This window comes from Coffea arabica, chromosome 9c (assembly GCF_036785885.1).
Source record: "Coffea arabica cultivar ET-39 chromosome 9c, Coffea Arabica ET-39 HiFi, whole genome shotgun sequence".
Taxonomy (NCBI): domain Eukaryota; kingdom Viridiplantae; phylum Streptophyta; class Magnoliopsida; order Gentianales; family Rubiaceae; genus Coffea; species Coffea arabica.
In genome coordinates, this window is record NC_092326.1 from 35,466,515 (window position 1) to 35,488,012 (window position 21,498).

The 21,498-nt window shown below is 33.8% G+C and overlaps 1 protein-coding gene across 1 annotated transcript; it reads left to right on the plus strand.

Annotated features, from left to right (window-relative positions):
- The first annotated feature begins 8,912 nt into the window (after positions 1–8,912).
- Positions 8,913–12,034, plus strand: LOC113707734 (probable WRKY transcription factor 14). The gene is made up of 3 exons (XM_027230037.2): positions 8,913–9,897; positions 10,531–10,671; positions 11,201–12,034. Exons 1-3 carry the CDS (start codon positions 9,230–9,232, stop codon positions 11,853–11,855), a joined length of 1,464 nt encoding a protein of 487 aa, XP_027085838.1. The 5' UTR covers positions 8,913–9,229; the 3' UTR covers positions 11,856–12,034.
- Positions 12,035–21,498: the final 9,464 nt, after the last annotated feature.

A 21,498-nucleotide genomic window follows, 5' to 3' on the forward strand; every position in this document is an offset into this window, starting at 1 on the left:
CACTATCTCTTTTTTAATTCTTGCTCCTTTTACTTTTTTTTTTTTTGTTAATCTTTCCATCATCTTCCTTATCGTAGCTAATTTTTTGAGGAAATCCCTAGAAAGTTTGAAGCTTGGGCACGGTATAGCAGCAACCCACAATATCTCCTACTACTGAAGTCTTCTTGACCGCCTTCCATACCTCTAAATCATCCAAACCCACAACAATTACACAAAGATTTTATAAAACTGAATTAGGCCCAAAATTCTCAAAAAAAAAAAAATCAAGATTAGATCTGTTTCTCATTAGAATTATAAATTCAAACTTCTTTCTCTCAACCATCTTACTCTAACCATGTTTATTTTTCTCAAATTTTGTTATGATTTGATCTTTTCAACTCTTTTTGAACACCAGCAAACAAATCTTTCCCCATGAAAATAAATCTCTCCCCCTATTCGTCTCTCTCGTGTCTCTATATCTTCCTTGCAAGATATTCTCCAACATCCATCTCAAGAGTGTAGAAGAGTTTGATAAGGAAGAGGGGACTAAGCAAATAGATATTTTGAAGAAAGAGATGAAAAGAAGGACACTTAGAATTTTTTCTTATGTTGAGTTTTGTTTGTTGTATTGGGTTCAATCTAAGAGTCCAACTACAAATAACAACTAAAAATCATGACATTCTTAAATGATAGTTACGAACATAAAAATCTTAAAATCAAAAAGATAATTCATTTTTAGTTTGTTTTGATAGTTTAACTCGTATGTCGTTTAGCATAAGATTTTTCTTAATTTAATTTTCACTTTAAGGTGGGCTAGATCAAGACTGAAGATGAAAGTGCCCAATTTACTCTATAATAAATCTATGGGATTAGAAGATCTAAAAGCGGATAGAGGCGAACCAAACATTGTGTAAGGGTTTCATTACCCTTTGAATCCCATTGAGAAGGGCAAAACCCCTCAGCCAAACGGGTGGTATAAATCTTTGACCACCAAGAAGTGAAATGGACATTGAAAGCCTTTGTGTAAAAGAACTCATTAAAAGGATTTTAGCGTCTAACAGATCCCAATTTGTCTTGCAGACGAAGAATTAATTTTTTCGTATTCTATGACACCAAAGCATGTTCTTAAGGCTGTAAAAAAGGACATGAATTTAATGGCTTTCAGACTAGCTGCCAAGCAGAGCAAATAGGTAAAGACTGGTGCCGGCTCATGTCTTCAAGCTGATGCCCTAATCTCCTGTCAAGCGTTGAATGGATACAACCCACAAGATAAAAGAAACTAGAAATTAAATTGTATACAAAGACCAAAAGAGCTATACCTTGAAATCTATAAAAATTAGAATCACTTCAGTACAGTCAAAATATGCCTCTTTTCTTTGTCCCCACTATATAAATATGGGTACCTCCTCCATAGTAGTTTAGAAATTATACAGTTCCATCTATAGTAGCTTGCATAGTCTAAAAAGCAATGGTGTACATGAATATGCCAAAGTGACTCAAGAAACATTTACAAGCAAATTGCTTCGATTAGTCAATTAGTCAATTAGTCACCTAATTTTGGTGGAGGCCGCCCTTGGTCTAATGACATGAAAGACAAGAACATGAAATGATGATGGACCATGTATGGAGAGAAAGCTATAAACTATAAAGTGCTTGACAATGATAAACCATAAATAGGCTAGTAGAAAAGTTGATGTGTCCATGACTATGGTTCTTAGAACTTGGAATGCACTTAAAGTTGCATGGGATCTCGAAAACGATCCCCAAAAAAAAAAGGCCAACAGCTTTTTGAGTTCTTTGCTATCAAAGTAAAGCTATCAATATCACATGGCAAACCTGAAAGTGCCGCAGAATCCTAGGGCATATTTATTTTTTGTCATCCTGATAATGGATTTATATATTACGTGGCAAAGTTGGTGATATGGGATTTTCCAACCATGGATTAGTTTATCTGCGTATGTTATATACTTTAATCACACTTACGTTCTCGAGGTTGCGATCAAACTTGCCTCCAAATCATGAGTAAACTAGTGATTATCCATGAACTGGTTCGAATGATTTTCCTGTGCAGAAAATCTGCGAAATTAATTTTTAACTTGAGCCCACCAAAGCTTTAACAGCTGCAAAGCCTAAAAGTTCGGAAGTTTGGCTAATGGTGACTGTCACATTAAACCCCACCACCACAAACAGATTTTGTGAATGGAGGTGACTATGCTAAAGGTATTTTGCCGGTGCCTATGTAAAAGACACATGTTACAGCCACAGGAAAATAACACCAATTGGTTAGTGTCTTTCTTCCTTTTTTCTGTAAGAGAAAACCGGCTGTGAAATATTCAGTTCCTCGCCTAGCCTAATATTTTGTAAACATGGTCCTAGAAAATATAGCAAGAATTTTTTTTTTAATTCTCTTCCCAGCTTTATTCCTCATTGGAAGAGGATTTAAACCTCAAAATATCTATTCGAAAACATGGCAAGGTAGGTCTAATTTGCCTTGGTTTATGAGTGAGTATTTTTAAAGAAAGATGTATCCCAAGATTTTCATTTTAAAGACTCATTTTTTTTCTTAAATAGAAAGTTCGGTTTCTAGTGTTGCTTGAAGAGTGGACTATGGAGTAATCAAGGTATTTTGTGATCTTCATTAGAATAGAAATTAACGAGATTCGGGGTTGATTTGAAAGGATTTTTCAGTAATACATTTAATTTATCATCTGAATGCACATATACACATTTATTACGTTCTTACGGTTAAATATTTTTTCAAATTAATTCCAATCTTGCAAAACATTAACAACTTTCTTAAAAGTGTCAGACCCTACTTTAAAATGCTAAAAAAATCGAATTTTGGAGACAAAAGCAAGCCAAACTAAGAAGCTAACCATGGACCCCCACTTTGACTTGCTTGATTTATTTAGGTACTAATGTTGGTGGATTAAGACCAAAAATCAAGAATAAAAAAAGTTAAGAAATGAAAAATCTACAACAGGTGGCTACTGGCTAATCGATCTCAGCCGTCCATTTAGGTGGACGTAACCGGTGAAGTGGCCGGTAGACGGGCGATGTCACGAGTGTCTGGCGTGCACAATCAAGGTTCAAACACAAATGTCATAGGCACGTCTGAGGAGCTATTAAACACAAAGACTAAACAATAACCCCAGATGAATTAATTTAATCAATATGAACGCGTAAGCATCGATGCAAGGTTGTCAGTATATGGGATGATTTTTTTTTGATTAATTATACCATGGATTAATCAACTGTTTTAATCATTATTAAATTATGGTAGTTGATCACATGGGAGGATGCTTCTGATTCTTGTGGGAAAGACAAGTTCCCCATCAATATTGCTCAGAGAATCCCAGTGTTATTTTGTTTTCTTGTGACTAGCAAGTAGGATAATGAACTAGTTGTAGTCCTGCAGGAACGTGGGGTATGTGTTGTCTGAAGCCAATCAGTGATTTCAAGAACTAAAACTAGGGTTTTTTTTTTTTCTGGGGTTGGTTGGATTACACCAAAAAAATTATACTAGGGGTCATCCTATTTGTGATGAACAGTTTAAAATCTTGGAAATTAATTCATTCATTGGAATCAGTACTTAATTGGCAAGAGTTGTGGGAAAATGGTGCAAGAGGAGAGGACCACCATAGCCTTGACCAAGTTGATAATCAATAGCAATAGCAGGAGGTTCTAATTAGCTTTCAACTCCATGCATTACTATCCCAGTTGCTGCAGTTTTTAGATTCCAATTTCATGTGCACACAATCTGCTTGGTGGTGATTGGAATGGAAACTCTTATATTTTATCATTCAATGTTGAAAATTTGGATCTAAATTGACACTGAAGACAAAGTTGCGGTGTAGGGATGGTTGATTTGACTAATGTAACATTTTTTAAATGTTTTCTAACTCTATATAAATTTCTTGTACTTTTTTACAATAGGACTATAATATTTTGTTACTATTTATGTAGGTCTCATATGTAATCATTGTGTATCTCTGTTTTTAAGTATTACAAGTAATGTACATAGAATTATATCTTATTTAAAAAAATATTACATTATTCAGAACGATTATCATTTGACAACTGTTGGTATCCTTAGTCCGACGCAAGAGTATACCTCCCTAACTAACAACAAGAGACTACACTACATAGTACATGAGTTAAAACACTATCAAAACATTCATGGGACATCCCCCAATCCATCATAAGTCCCAATTAGTCTTGGTTCTAGCCACACTACTTCTCCAAGTCCCAACCACACCTTGAACCTCAATAATGATATTAGACACAATTTGTACAGCAGACAAAGAGGGATGCCCAAAGATAGCAGAATTTCTTGCTCTCCATAAATGATATGGATCTATTTTTGGAAGCTATATGTCAGACAAACCAATATAAAATTACTAGTCATTGGATTGGTAGATAGTGTACAAAAATATCATAATGTTAAAAGTACATGCTACTAAAATACAAAGTAGTCATCAATATTCACTCGGTATATATAGGCATTATGAAATGCACAAGTATTTGTTGAATTTATGCATCTAGCATTTGGTCATGCAAGTAATTTTGCTGCCCTAGATTGATGACCAGCCATTTGTGTCTGTGGTGAGAGAGATGGATGGTGGGTCTAGGGGTGGGGAAAGGGGACAAATTGGACATGGAGAAGTAGTGCTAGGGTATGATAATTTTTTTAGGAAAAACTTTGAGGGTCACTAATAAACTTTCAGTTGGAGAATAAGGGAAATCAGCATTTAGCCAGAGAGCAGATACTTACAATGTCCCATCAATAAACATAGAGGTCGGTGATAGCCCGTGGGATTATTGGTCCATTGAAATCTTCAAACATTTCTAACAGTAAACAACAGCCACCTTTCACATCTCTCGCATCATCCCACATACATTATTGTTATTCAGCAACAGTTGATTTAATAAAAATACACAGTTCAATATCCTTTTACATACAACTTTCAAAAAAAAAAAAAAAAATCTTGTTACAAACATATATACATCATTAAAAGGTTTAGGGTACTTTTTTTTTTTTTTTAACCGCCTTAGCCTTCTCCGCATGCTTCTCACCTCCAACTGTTAGGTACAGAGTTCAAATTCTGAACTTGATAATGAAGAAGATTCTAATAGCTCTCTCCTGACTATTGGACCAATCCCAGTGATTAAATATTAAAGAAAAAAGAGTACCCGAAGTACCACCGAAGACTGGCAAAATTGATGATATTAGAAACTTCAAAGTTGGTTGCAAAAAATTTGACATAGAATTAGAGACCAAGACCAAAATTCACGTATCAAATGACCTTAATTTTTTGCTTCTGAGCTGAAAATTTGATCCTTTCCGTGTTGTAATATACATGCTGATGCAATCTTAGAAAATAATTTTTTGATCATCATCTCGTCATTAATTTCTACCATACTCAAAAGGTCATCGTACTCAAAATTCGAGTGCTTGTAAAATATATTTCCCATCCCATCGACTTTTGAAATCTACTCGCGAAAACCATTTAGTCACGTCTAAATAAAGAAAGAGTCATAATAAAGAGATAAATAATGAGTGTATGGCATCCATATTTAATACTCCTAACTAACAGAAATATTCTCCGTTTGCACCAAATGGCAGACTTGGCCTGGAAGAAACTCAATAAAATACAAATGGCTTTGGCTTATTAATATCTATATTTGGTTTTCTTCATTCCAACATGAGGAAGATGTTTTGCCTTGACGGGAATCGCCATTATGCAAATTATTCTCTTTTCTTTCTTTTGCATTTCTTAAAAAAAAAAAAAAAATTGCTAATACTTTGCGTGATTCAAATTTCCACCACTTGTTAAATCCAAACAAATTAATACCCTATTCATTTGTTTCCCTATCATTGTACGTGATCATGTTTGAAATGGTCTCCAAACGCACTATAGAAAGGTGGTTGGAATTGCAGTGAAATTTAGTGGGATTTCTTTAAAGGTGTTCTCAACTCTCTAACATGGAGAAAGGCCAAGATATCCTCCTAGCTAGCACGATGACAAAAAATGCCATTGCGTGAGAAGTCAATCAATATGTTGAATAGGAATTATTTCTTGGAAAATTGAAACACCCCTCATTCTCTCATGCTGATCAAATACATTGGTAATAACTCTGTTTAAGTATATGAAAGGAATATGAAAGGAAATTTGCCCGGCCGTTTAAGTAGAAAAAATTGGAGAAAATGCTGTAGCCAGTGGGTGAATATTTCAGTCATGCTATATATTAAGAATTATATTTTGAAGGACACCTAATTAAGCAGGTGGATTTGTAACCTAACTATTTTAGAAAACTAAACATTCAAATAATTAGTTTAGCAGTAGTAAAAGATTTTCCTGTACGTCATTACTGGATGATGCAGCAAAGTTTGAACTAGGTTGCTATATATCCACATATAAAATACTCAAGCAAGCATTTCAAGATGATTTCCACATTCTTTCTGATATTGCAAGGCTGTTCAATGAGATTCTTCCCATTGATTGGCAAAAATCTATATTTTGGAATATTTGTTTTGGCAAGGCAAAATATGTAAGAATATATCTAAAAAAATCCAATACCAGGGGTATTGAGAGTTCTATTCTCAGTAAGGTATTTTCTTTTCTTTTCAAGACATAATTTGGAACAAAAGGAAAAAACAGTGTGAATCCGATACGAAAATTCCAAATTTACCATCCAACCCGTATATTAAAAACAAATTTTATACTTTTGCCAGAAAAATAATGACTTGGAGATTATCTTTTATCTCGTACCCTGAGGGCATATAATAGAAAAATTGTAACTGAAAATTGTTTTTTTTTTTTTCAAAGAAATGTGCCATCAATTGAACTTTGATAGAGAAACCCAAACTCTCAAATTAGGAACTCTATGGGCACATAATGGAGTTGCTTACCAATAAACTAACATGTGTGCAGCTGAGAATGGTATTTGCCTTTGTATATATACTTATGCCATAAGGAAAGGATTCTAAAACTACCCTTCTACGAAATAATTAATTTACGTTTTCCCCACTGGATCTAGTGAACAATCTGCAAGCTACCATGCTTCTGCTTTGTTGAATATATAAGCAGTAATTTAACATCAATTATGATGAATACATTAAGCCACGATATAATGCATAGGATACAAGCATGAGAGATATATAGACAGGATTCCTCCCACGTTGACAGAAGAGATTTTTGGCTTTCCCCACTTATTTTTTCAAGAAAAAACAGCCAAAATTCTTTGGGCAGAATAATTAACTGAAGTAAAACTGATTAGAGTGTTATTGGTAGAGTCAAATCCACCGAAGTTAAATGATTTGTGACAAAATAGAAAATGAGTTTCCCTTATAGATGTCCTCAGAATATCCTTCAATGAGGAAGATAAAAATAGTTAAAAACATTGGAGTGCTACATAATACAATTTCCATTTGTCACCTATTACATTACAAGACACTTCAATTTTCATTATCTAATTGTCTTGCAATTTTTTAAGAGTTCGTCTACTTGTTGCACCAAGGACACACAATAAGAAGTGGATCATTTTTTTTTTCCCTTTTGCGGAAGTGTTACACTTCAATGAATTGTCTTAACATAATACAATGGAACGCATATAACCTGAATTGAATGATTAGCATTGATCTAGTCATGATTTCCAAAACATTAGATTAGATTAATAATTCAGCTTAACACAATCCTAAAGCTACACAACTTGTGCTTCATTTTTCATGTTTGGAAAGTCATTTTCAGCAAAAAAAAAATTTCTATGTTTTCCGTGAACATATTTATCAATCACCTTTTAATCTCACATATATAAAATCGCTACAGTATATTTTTCAACAAAAACTCCAGAAAATAGCAATCTAAATGAGACTATCGCGGGAATCACCAATTGTGAATTCGAAATCCTTCCAGGCTTTACCTGAGAATGAGAAATGGAAAGATAAGAAAAGGGATTACACATCACGCTTCATTGATCCATGGTAGACTAGAGTTAGGGGGCAAAATAATTGTCCTTTCTCTGCAAAATGGGTAAATATGAGAAAATCAATTGCAAACAAGTGGTTAGATTTTTCTATAAGACCTTTTTATTTTTTTTTGCAATATGATTTTTCTACAAGAATAACTGGTTTCATTTCAGAAAACTTGAAAATTTTGCAAAACAATTTATAAAAGGTACAAATTTCCTCCTCATGACTTGAATCATATCATCATTTCTATCCCTTTTTTTTTTTTTTCTATCCATTTCTATCTTGTTTATTCTTTCACAAAACTCATGACCCTAACGTTCCCAAAGAGCAAATACTCTTCACAGCGTTTTCCGCCAACTGCGGCAACTTGCCGCCTCCTTTTTTTTTTATTACTCAATTTATTGTCTCTCTTATTTAACTATCACAGCTTGTCACTCGGTTCTGAAAAACGACTTTTTCCCGACTTCTAACAGTGGGCATCAATAATCCGCTATCGGACAAAAGAAAAGAGGGATTGAAGGAAGGAATAGATAAGTAAAAGTAATGGAAACAGTTGGAGAGAATTGACCCTTTTGATGCTATTAGTATTTGATTAATGATCAGGGTTTCTTCTATTCTGTGGTCTAAATCACACAATAAAAAATTGAGTCCGGCGTTAATTTGTATGCAAATGTTTAAAATTTTAATGGTGGAGCACACAATTCAAGAGCGAACGGTCAGTGCATAAATAATTGCACGTCATATTGAAACCAAGGCATAATTGAACGATAACGTTAGAATTTTATAGTAAAATCGTTGTTTTATTTTAATTAATAAAAAAAAATTATACGCTGATAGTGTATAAAAAATTTATTTTTATTTTAATCCCGAATAGAGAAATCATAATAACATTAAACAAAATTAAAGACCCCATTAAATTAATCACATCATTGTTCATTACAACTCTTATTCACGTCTTCGTTTGCGTATGGTGATGAAGAGCTGTTTCATGTGAAAAGTCAGCGTCTCTCTCTCCCTCTTCCATCTCTCTCCCTATCTTTCTCTTTGCACCACTACCAGTTCTCTGGTTATTCTTCTCAAGGGCAGACGTTATCTTCAAATCTTTCGACCATCGAACTTGCTCTCTAATCATCAAAAAAGCCAAAGCAAGAAAAAACCCGCCTCCACACGAGTATTCCATAGCCAAATCCATCACCATAGAAGCATAATAACTCAGCAGATTCTCAGGGGTAGGAGGTCAAATGATTTTTAGCATAGGATAAACTGTACAGAAGTATCATGTGCAGCCGGTTGTTGCAGAAAATGGAGAATTATCAAGGAGATTTAGCTGATATACTACGAGCCAGCGGTGGAAGAAGCATAGCTTCTAGCAACATATCATCTGCTGAAGTATCTGTATCCGCCCCAAGAGACTGGCAGTTTCCAAGCAATCAAGTAGGGATATATGAAGAGCCATCATTGGATGAATTTGGCGATCCATTCACCAACATGAGAGATCCACTCCTCCTCCCTGATATGGATCATATGCCAGCTTCAGGCTTTTATGATGCTAGTTCAACTGATCATATTATCACGTCTGGAACTACTGCTGCTGCTGAAAATACAGGAGGTTTTAGTTGCAGTGACGTAGGAGGTGGCGGCGGCGGCGTTGGTGGTTGTAATAACAGTAGTAGTTTACTTACTCAGAGAATTCTTGATGATCATGAGCTCAGTAGAAGACCTCCCAATAACATTTTTACACGGATGCTTCAGATCTCGCCTAATGCCAAGCCGCCCTCATCTCCACGAGAATCTCAGCTTCTTGTGGCTGCTTCCCCGAGGGGGCTGAAGCCCCCCACGTTGGTTACTAATGACATGATTAATACCTCGAATAATTCCAAGGTTTCAGTGATTGAAAATGCCCCGGTGCAGATCTCGTCCCCGCGAAATACGGGGATCAAACGAAGGTAAGAATTGCTTGAATAATTAGTGGTTGATTGCAGATTCTCTTATATGTTATGTGAATATACCAATTTCTCATTAAAAAAAGCATAGTTTTTGGTGATTAATTAGTTATTATTGAACTTTGGAAGGTACATGTAGAGCTTCTTCATGTTAAGAGTTTCAAGGCATAAGGTTTTGGATTAGAATAAATTTGAGTGTTTCCAAGAATCCAGAGCTGAAATAGTTATTCTACTTTCAGCATAGATAAAAACCAAAACATGCATAGCATCTTGATGATGGATATTGCATACACCTGAAAAAGTGGGCTAGCTAGTGTCACCGTGATATTCCCAAGCTCAGCTTTAATGCTACTATCCATTAGTGCTTTTCCCGCATAAACCTGTCTGGAAAGAATTTTTGTTATTAGTTAGCGTGTATAAGATTTTGAGATGTAGTCATGTAGCCATCGTTTTCCGTCCATCAAAAGGAGCAGAAAGCAAAAGAAACGGCCAAATTTCATGATTTTTATCTTCAAAAAGCCGAACTCAAACAGTTATCCACTGTGCAAAAAAGATGACTTATCGGTTTCCACCAATCTCCTTTTACAGTTTGTTCTTTGCAACAGTTTTTTTGAATCAAATTTTCAATCTTCCCAGGAAGAGTCAAGCCAAGAAAGTTGTTTGCATACCAGCACCTGCACCAGCAAACAGCAGGCCTAGTGGAGAAATTGTTCCATCTGATCTCTGGGCTTGGAGAAAGTACGGTCAGAAGCCTATCAAAGGCTCCCCCTACCCAAGGTAAGTGGTAACAATATCCTCGTATTACCAGTCCTCATAAATGAGAAAAGTTCTACTACTATAACGAGCCATGTTCACATTACATATTTCTTCCTACCTAAATCCTTTTGTTTTTTCAGTTGATAGTAACACTTGCAAAAATTAGTACCTAAGTTAAGCCTGAACTCCTCTGACTTTAAGAAGCATCTTTGAATCAAACAATTCTTTATCATGTGTTCTTTTTAAATTGCACTATCTTTCTTTTCTTCTTTAGGGTTAGCATTAGCCAGACGAAATCTCTCTTCTTCTTCAACTTCTTCGTTTTTTTTTTTTTTGGGTTAGTTTTTTGGTAAGTAATGGGAGGAAGAAGTGGCATAATTAATTGGTTATCTTTTGTTCTTCTATACTACCATCAGCAGCAACATGATTACTTGAGCACTTATCAAGCACTCATTTTTCTTGATTAGAGGTTTTGTATCTATAAAATAGACCAAAGGAGTCCAAAAATCTTCCTATTTTTATGGTAATGGAAGTGTAAAAAAATTTCCAGGGGATACTACAGATGCAGCAGTTCAAAGGGGTGTTCGGCAAGGAAACAAGTTGAAAGAAGCCGGACTGATCCCAACATGTTGGTCATCACCTACACTTCAGAGCACAATCATCCATGGCCAACTCAAAGAAATGCTCTTGCAGGCTCTACAAGATCCCAGCCGACCAAGAGCGGTTCAACTTCGAAAGCAACAAATTCTTCTCACGCCCAGAAAGCTACCAACTTAAAGGAAGAAGAGAAGCCTGAAACTCAAACTGATAATGCATCGTCACCCATTGTAACAGGAAGTTCCAGCACAGGCCAAGTAGTAAAGGAGGAAACAGAAATGGAAATGGAAGTGGAAGGTCTTGATAAGAAAAAGGAAATGGATAATCTTGATCAGTTCAATGAAGGTTTCCCACAAAGCTACAAGCCAGGATTGCCTGATTCTAACCATTCTGAAGACTTCTTTGCAGATTTAAGCGAATTGGAAGCAGACCCTCTGAATCTCTTGTTCACACAAGGATATTCTGGCGATGAAGAGCGCGAAAACAAGAACTTGGAATTGTTCAGTTTCTATGACTGGACAACCAATAACAGTTCCATGACCACGACCACGATTATGACCACGACGACCATCACAAGTTCTCTGGAAGAAGCAAAGAAAGGTTCATAGAAAGAAACAAAAATTGATCACTAGCTCAAACACAGAAGAATTTCACATATATAAATTTTTTTTCTTGGTGTAATTTGGCATAAGGCTTTGTTACTCTGAGTTGTCTTGTGGGAAAGTTTTACGTGCTCAAAAAAAAAATTTCCTTTTTCTAGTGGCAATATATTATTTGCCATATATTAGACTACTTTTTATCTAGTTAAATTTGGCAGAGGAAGGGTCAGCAGTTTAGGAAAAAGTGGGTGAAAGAAAGAGTGCTGGTTGATTGGGAGCAAGTCCCGCGAGTCCATTCCTTTTGGGAATATTGGTGGATGGGACAGAAAGCTGAGGAACAGAAGGTTTCAACAGTAAAAACAAGTACATCTATCAGACATGACAGGAAAGCTCAGTAGAGACTGGGATAGATGTTGGATGGGACTCCCTCTCATTTTCCCAGTGGCATAAATAATTGCAAGTCTAGTCCCTTCAAACATAAAAAATTGCTTCCATTGATTCCCTTTCATAACTCACAGTTTTTTGTATGAGTGTTTCGATAAATGGACTCTGCGAAGACACTTCAAAAGCCGGCAACTTTTGAAGTGCTCCGCAGCACTTAACTACTGAACCCCCCAAACCCCCCCAAGCGATGTGGGAACTTAACCCCACAGGGTGCCCCGCTGCTAAGAGATAAAGACCCCCCAGACTCCCCGAGACAGGTTTTTCCCTTTCATAACTCACAGTTTTTTGTATGAGTGTTTCGATAAATGGACTCTACGAAGACACTTCAAAAGCCGGCAACTTTTGAAGTGCTCCGCAGCACTTAACTACTGAACCCCCCAAACCCCCCCAAGCGATGTGGGAACTTAACCCCACAGGGTGCCCCGCTGCTAAGAGATAAAGACCCCCCAGACTCCCCGAGACAGGTTTTTCCCTTTCATAACTCACAGTTTTTTGTATGAGTGTTTCGATAAATGGACTCTGCGAAGACACTTCAAAAGCCGGCAACTTTTGAAGTGCTCCGCAGCACTTAACTACTGAACCCCCCAAACCCCCCCAAGCGATGTGGGAACTTAACCCCACAGGGCTTCCATTGATTCCAGAATTGGCAAAAATAAATAGAATTCTGCCAGTATATCTGTGCTACTGAGCCATATTCAGTGGATCTTAGTATGTGCTATGTTTGTCACACACACACGCAAACACTCCTTTTCCTTTTCTGGCTGCAAGCTTTGGGGTTCCTCAGCTTTGTGTTTCAGTGTTGGGATAATATAATTTGCTGTGTGTTTAGTACCTACGTAAAGACAAGGATATATATATATATATATATATATATATAGACAAACACATATATATATATACATATATAAAGACAAGGATATATACATATATACATACATACATATATATATAATTTATCACAAAACTTTTACAAGTTTAATTTATTTTTGTTTTTTTCCCCTTGTACAATACCTTTTTTTTGTTATGTTGTGTTTGGATAGCCAAATAATGACTAGAAATTATTTACTTATATCATAAATACAATTTCTAGCACACCTTTTCATCTTTTTAATTACTTTTTTATCTTACATACATCACGTCATACAAAATACTATAGTAATTATTTCAAATAATATTTCAAATAATCTCCAATCCAAACACAATATGTTTTGATTATCCGTTTTGCCTGTTATCACCGAGTAATCAGCAAACGGTTGACATTCTCAACATCTTAGACTAAACAAATTAACAAACCCAGGATATTTAACTATTAGTTTTGTGGTTCAGAGTGTTTATGTGAATACATGAGTTGAGAAAATTTTGATCTAATAACTAAAGTTGAGATTTCAAGAATTAAAGATCCTAAAATCTAATCCTTTTATCACCTTTCTGCCTTTTAAATCCCATCATTCCCTTATTGGAATAAAATTTTTCTCTAAAAAACTGACCCGTTTGTCATTGAGTATTAAGTATACTCATGAGATTTTAGTGTTTCACTTCTTAAATCTTATCCTTCTCTTGTTGAAAAAAAAATTTTCTCTGAAAAACTGATCCGTTTGTGGTTGAGTATTAAATATACTCATGAGATTTCAGTGACAAATCTCATACAATACTACAAGTATTGTAGTATGTTCAATGGTTCAGAGTATTTATATGAAAGCATGAGTTAAGAAAATTTTGATATAGTAACTAAATTTAAGATTTCAAGAATTAGATGTCTTGAATTATAATCCTTTTATCCACCTCCTGGCTCTTAAATCTCATCCTTCCCTTGCTGGAAAAAAAAATTTCTCCGAAAAGCTAATCCATTTGTCATATTAAGTATATTCATGAGATTAGTATTTCATTTCTTAAATCACATCCTTCTTTTATTGGGAAAAAATTTTTTCTCTGAAAATCTGATCCATTTGTGATTAAGTATACTCATGAGATTTCAGTGGTAAATTTCATACAATACTACAAGTATTTTCGTTTGGATTTCTATTTACTGGAGTTTTGTAGAAAAATGTATTGTAGTGATTTGATATATGCGAGGTAAACAGATAATTGAAAAATGTATTCACAAAAAACGTAAAAATATAGAATTGTTTGGATTGCAATTTTTTGTGGAGTTTTTGTAGAAAAATATAATTTGACGATTTGATATATGTGAGGTAAAAAGGTGATTGTAAAATATATTCACCGAAATTATTTTTATTTTTTGGTGGGAAATGACTTTTCAACCAAGGGTGCATTCCAAACAAAAACAAAGTTTAAATTTGCAGATGCCAAAAATGGGGTCCGCTTAATGGAAGTGAAAATACTCTAGACATAATTGGATTGCATAGTGAATGGATCAATTTTGACACATATATTAGCAGGAAAAACCAAGCTTGTTTACAACGTGGGCTTTGGTTACAAATAATAATAATACTAATAGGTTCTTTGACATGATTGTAACTTTGAAACGAGTACCTGGGTACCGTGAAGAAATTGCAAAGGTTCCTTATCCTGATAATAGCTCTGAGAATTTCTAAAAACTGTTCATGGACACATTAATCAAACAAAAGCAAATAGCCACAAACTATATATTTCGCCTCAGAAAACATTTTGAAAGACTTCAAAATGCTTGTATGGCTTGCAAATAATCATGCCGGAAACAAATGAAACAAGAATTTTTTTGAAAAAAAATGTCTCTGTTTTTTATTTACTATTAACATATAATAGTACTCGTATCTATAATCTAGTGTGATGGAATATATTGCAGCACGTCTTAGTTGATATGCTAGTGTAACCATGTTATGTGTTCCCATTTAGCATGCAAAATGGCTGTAACAGTCTGTCAATTTTATTCTTCAGGCTTTCAATTTAGTAGCACCACGCTATTTTAATAAAGTTAGTGAAAATTTATGCTTTAGTACTTACTTCAAAAAATATATTCAAGGTGGGCACTTGACAATATATAAGTGTGATAAGCACCACAAATTGGACACAGAATTAGAAATAAACAAGACACGAACTTTTTTTTTTCTTTAGTAGGAGAGATATGAGATTTAAGAAATATAAAGGAGGGAGGGGTGGTTGGAATCCAAATCTCAACTTTAATCACTAGATCAGCGCCTCATTGACACGAACCTGAAATGCAATGGTCAAAATTTATTTTATCTCCCAAAAGGAGCCAAAGATTTTAGTTTGAAATTTGTCTCATATTTCAAGGTACATAAATAATTTTTCCCAATAGAAAGAAAATTAATCTCTTTGGATCATAGATTATATATGGAGAAACATTTTTTCGTTTGTTGTGAAATGTTTTGAATGTAATATTGATGGGATAAAAAGATGAATGTAAGATAAGTTCATGGTAGAAATTCCGATTTAGAGATTCTCCCAAAAAAAATTTCCCAATTGACAAAAGCTGTAAAAGTGCGTCAACCATCCATTAAAAACGTAACACGTGTCATGCAAAATAAAAAGAGCAAAAAGAAGTTGTATTGCATTAGAGTGTTTCGCGAATCGAGCCGCTCGCGAGCCGATCGCGAGTTCAATTATTTATATATTTTTTGTTTTTTATTTTTTATTTTAATAGTAAAATTATATATATATATATATGTCCCTAATATTTTATTATTTGTTAAAAAATTATTGTTTTATTCATTTTTAAAAATAAATATTTATTTTTTATTTTTTAAAAATAAAATAATAATAATTATTTTTTTATTTTTTAAACTCGAACTTGATATTTTTAGTTCGTCGAGCTCGAGCTCGAGTTTGAGCTTCACAAAATTAACTCGAACTCAACTAGATTAGCTAAAACTCGACTCGAACTCGGCTCGTTTGCGCCCCTATATTGCATCTTAAAAATGGGTGGTTTTATAGCGGGTTGCAGCATATACGGTAGGGAATGAGATGAACTTATTTAATAATCAAATCCAAAATCCCGTCTTAAGTACTGCAAAATTGAGAAAAAAAAAATGGAGGGGTACCACTTATCCAAATAGTATGCTAGAATTCATTTGATAATACCTTCATCAAATCCGGAAAAACACATATGAAACATGATAATACCTTCTTCGATATTAGAGTAATCTCTTTTGGTAATTCAACTTTTTACCAAGATAATAATCAACTATCAACTATGATTAAATGATGTGGTATTAGTAAATTTACATATATATATATATATATCTTTTGAATTCGAAATGTTTTCTTGTTAAATGTGCATTAGAATTTTAAAATTTGCTTTTTTTAAAAAATTTAAAATTAAAAAACACGTGTCAAATTTAAAATAATAACTTTTATTTTAAAATATTAATAAACAAAATATGACATTAACAACGCAAGGGAAGGAATTTTTTATTTTTTTATCGCAAGTGCGCTAACGCACTACAGAAGCCTCCCAACTAACATTAGCTGAATTTTATGTCTTCAAACTATGGACTCTTCATGACTCCGATGGTGGTCGAAGCACTTTCCCTTGTATCATTATTGTTGGTGAAACAGTGACCTCAAGCTTTGTCAAATCTATCCATCACTTCTGATAAGATGAAAGAGCAAAAAAAATAAATGCATTAATAGATAAACAAAATTCATGCCCATTGAAACTAAAGTCACTTCCTAGCAGGAAAATGGAAAGTTTAAAAGTTTTGCTGCGTTTCTCATTCTGATTGATGGAGAATAATCATTAACAGTATGATGGACTCCTTTTGCGCATTTGAGCTTATTGGAGCGACTGTTATCACAGTCATGATTCAAAAGGAACATACACAGTTTCATTGTTCAGGTATTCAACTGCACCAATCAATCAAAATGCTACTACTTATTAAGTCAAATAATTTTTAATATTATTTTATTTACTTTGCAAACAAAATTTTCAATCAATTTTTATTTTAATTAATTTTTTAACTCACATATATCACGTTATAAAAAAATATTATGATAATTATTTTATATAATATTTCAAATAATTTCTTATCCAAATACAATTATGTCACTGTACCAATTTTTGTTTCACAGCAGATTTCTTTTTAAATTCAACTGTAATTTTCACAGCGGATAACTGTAACTTTCAATATTGAACAATTGTGTTTAATTTGAAAAGGATAAATTTGTCATTCCATGAATAATATGCAGTGGAACAAATTAAAAATGATTCTGTGACATTGGAGTCACTTTATGCAATGCAAAATGAGTTGGATAGTAGATTATTTAGGATAATTTTTTAAAAAATATCATAGTACTTTTTGATGTGATATATGTAAAATAAAAAGATGGTTAAAAAATTGAATCGATACTGTAAGTAAATAAAAAGGAGCAAATAATTCACTATCCAAACATTACAGAATTCACACGCTCTAAATAGCAATTAGTAAACTCGCACAAGCTAATGACCTTAATTTCAGACACTGTTGACAAATACTATAGTGTCAAAAAGAATCAAAACCTCAGATAAGACGTTGAATTGAGGTATTCAAGTCACTTGTGAAATCTCAAATTTGACAAAGATGATTACTCTTTGGAAGCATTATTCACATGCAAGTCCATATGACATTTGGATTTTGTAATCTTTTCATTCTTGAAAAATCGAACACATGAAATATCATGTCGCGCTTTCTTTTCAGATACTCATCATTATTGTAGCGCTAATACATCATTAGCACACAATTCTTTTTCACGATTGGTGGCTAAAGCTAATCAACTTGTAAATGTAATTTTCTTTTGTTAGAGGGCTAACAGAGCATTATTGGGCCTGTTTGGAACCCAAGTTTTTTAGCTACTAGTTTTTTGACAATTTTAACTACAGAAACCCAAAAAAACTTATCAAAATTTTTAATCTACATACTTCAAAATATCTAATATACAAAAAACTTCTTCTTTTCTTCTTCTTTCTTTCCCACCCCGATCCACCACACCTTTATCGCCGGCCACCACCTCCGCCGTTACTTCCAGCACCGGCATTCCTTCTTTTTCTTTTTTTTTTTTTCCTTTCTCCCTTTCCCTCTCCCCCTCCCCCTTTGACCGATCCAAACTGCGAATTCAAAGTCGAGGCAGACGCACTCGGAATCCAAAAAGAAAACAGAGACAAAACGGAATCACTTTGTTCAGTGGCATATCTATGCCAGAAAAAGAGTGCTTATTCAAATGCCCCGGGATTGAGGACATCAAGACACCAAAATTTTTGCCTCTCTTCATCTTACAACCCCAGCCCAAGCTCCTCCAGCAATGCCTCTTTTCTCTTTTTTTTCTCTCTCTCCCCCTCTACTTCCCTCCCCTCTCCCCCTCTCCTCCCCAGCCACCCTCCCCCTTCCCCCAGTCACGGTACCAGGTCGCAAGGGAGGGGGAAGGAAGAAAAAAGGAAAAAAGGATAGAAAGAAAAAAAAAGAAAGAAAGAAAAAAAGAAAAGGAAAAAAAATTTTTCATCTCAAAAAATTTTTCCAAAAATCTTCTACAATATGTTACAGTAAAGTTTTAGATAAACTTCCAAAAAACTCAGGTTCCAAACAAAGCCATTGAAGACTATTTTGTACCCTTGCCAAATAGGTGAATGTCATGAATGATTATTTGTAAAACTTGTCGTCATCAAGGTGTGAATGTGACCCCTAATTAACCTACGTAATGGACTTTAAACATTATTCTACTGGTAATTTTGAAAGCAAGTGATTATCTAAACACCAAAAGTTATATTCACTAATTATTATTAGGAAAAATCATTCAAAACGTCCCTCACATTTTGCAAGATGACTTTTTTCATCCCTCACTTTTAAAAGTGTAATTTTATGTCATTTACAAATTCACATTGGTCAAATTTGGTCCCTATTTAGGTTTCCGACTAGTTTTTTGTCGGAATTCACCACGTGCCTTGCACGTGATCATATTTTAAGGGCAAAATTGTCAAATCAGATTTTATATAATTCGATTCATAATCCCTCACATTTTATAAAATAAATTTTTTCGTCCCTTATATTTCACAAAATAAATTTTTTCATCCTTTATTGATCATATGTGTGAATAAATTTTTTTAAATCTAAGTATATATCTATTTGATTTTACCTGAACAGTACGAATAGCATGTGAAATCAAATAGAGATATATTACATACTATTCATACTGCTCAAGTGAAATCAAATAGATATATATATGGGTTTAAAAAAATTGTTAGTTTTTCACTTATATTCATTTTCTTTTACTCGAAATTTGAAAATAAAGAAGACATTTAATCCTAAATATTATCGAGTGTTTATATCAAATTAAATTTGGATAGAAAAAGTAAACAAAATAAAAATATGACAAAAAGAAATAAGTGATTGGCACTTTCAAATTTTAAGACAATCACAAGGTAAGTAATTCAACTGTTGATCTTAAAAGTGTCGAATAGAAATTTCAGATTTAAACTGAAATTTTTTAGCACAATTATAGAATTCGAGTTAGAACCCATTAATTAGATGACCTTATTATGCAATTCAATAAATAAATTATTACCAAAAGAGAAAGGTCACAAATATTGAATAGGTTCAAAATCATATAAATATATACATGGGTTTCAAACAAAATCATTAGTTTTAAACCCCTATATATATATATATATCTATTGAATAGTATGTGTATAACTACAATTAGCATGTTTAGATGAAATCCAATAGAGATAAATTACATGTTATTCATACTGTTCAGATAAAATCAAATAGACATATACGTGGATTTATAGAAAAAAACTACTCGTACACATGATCAATGAGAGATGAAAAAATTCATTTTGAAAAATATGAGGGATGGAGACATTCATTTTTTGAAATGTGAGGAACGAAACAATTTATTTTGTAAAATGTTAAGGACGAAAAAATTTATTTTGTGAAATGTGAGAGACTATGAATCAGATTATGTAAAACTTTGATTTGACAATTTTACCCTTAAAAAATTATCACATGCAAGTCACGTGGTGGATTTCGGCAAAAAACTAGTCGGAAACGGTTAATGTGAATTTGTAAAGGATTTAAAATTACACTTTTAAAAGTGAGGAACGAAAAAAGTCATCTTGTAAAATGTGAGGGATATTTTGAACTATTTTCCCTTATTATTAACATCTCATTTTTTTCTCAAAATTTTCCTTGGTAATAAAAACTTTAGGAGAAAATAGCTATTATTTTTCTTTTTGTATTCAAGCATAGCGTTAAAATTCATATAAGGCTCCGAATTGAATTTAAATCGTAATGACTAAGTTTTTTTTTTTTTTTGGGTTGAAGTTCAATGACTAAGGCTTTGAAACCCAATTGACTTTGAAAGATTATTGGGTCAATGGTCACAGATTCGATTATTAGGCTAGATGTAATTGACCATTGATGCCATAATTGTGTCATAAATGTATTATTGAATATACTCGTTAACAACTTAAAGGACATAAAACATAAGTAAATATACTCTTGAGTCTTGACCAGAAAAAAAAAGGTTAGCGAGGGAGACAAATAAATTTATTTGTATAACTTATCTGAAGGTAAAGAAATATAAAGAAAGAGTGCATATACAGGATTTGAATTTTAAATTTAAATTCATGTTATGTTGCATGATCAAAACCTATTAGTGTAAAAGAAAATTTATATACTGACAATGTATAAAAAACTTATGAGAAATTTATCAAATTGATTCCTAACATTTACACAAAATTTTTTTTAGTCCCTAACATTTAAAATCAGTCAAAATAGTCCTTAACATATAAATTATGATCCATTTTTGTTCTAATGCTCGTATTTGCTCATTTCTCCGACTAAAAATAGCACGCTTCTCTCACGTGGGCATATTTTCAAGGGTAAAACCGGAAAATACTATTGTTTTTAGTGTAAATGTGGAATTGAAGCTTCTATTGCTGCTGCTTCAGTATATTCTCCTCAAATTGAAAAGCACCCGCGTCAGTTTGAGGCTTGATCCCCCTAGCGGTGTGGCTGCTGCTATTGATCCCCCAAGGAACCACCACCATTAAACCCCGCAAGGTTGATTCCGTTACCTTTCCATTAAAGCTGTGTGATCTGATCGCCAAGGAACCACCAACACCCCTCTTTCTAGCAGATTGTGCAGGAGGCGAAGCCCGGGCATCAAGATTGTGGGTTTTGGTGGGCTGCAGAAGAGAAAAGAAAAGAGATGAAATGGAAAATGATTTGGGTTGAGGAAGCGAAGCGAACAAAGATGACGATGATTTTGGAAG

Bases quoted from the DNA above. Each gene is read 5' to 3' on its own strand.
- LOC113707734 (XM_027230037.2), top strand. From the start codon at position 9,230: ATGTGCAGCCGGTTGTTGCAGAAAATGGAGAATTATCAAGGAGATTTA. The intron at 9,898-10,530 runs GTAAGAATTGCT...CAATCTTCCCAG, and splicing joins AATACGGGGATCAAACGAAG to GAAGAGTCAAGCCAAGAAAG. The intron at 10,672-11,200 runs GTAAGTGGTAAC...AAAAATTTCCAG, and splicing joins AAAGGCTCCCCCTACCCAAG to GGGATACTACAGATGCAGCA.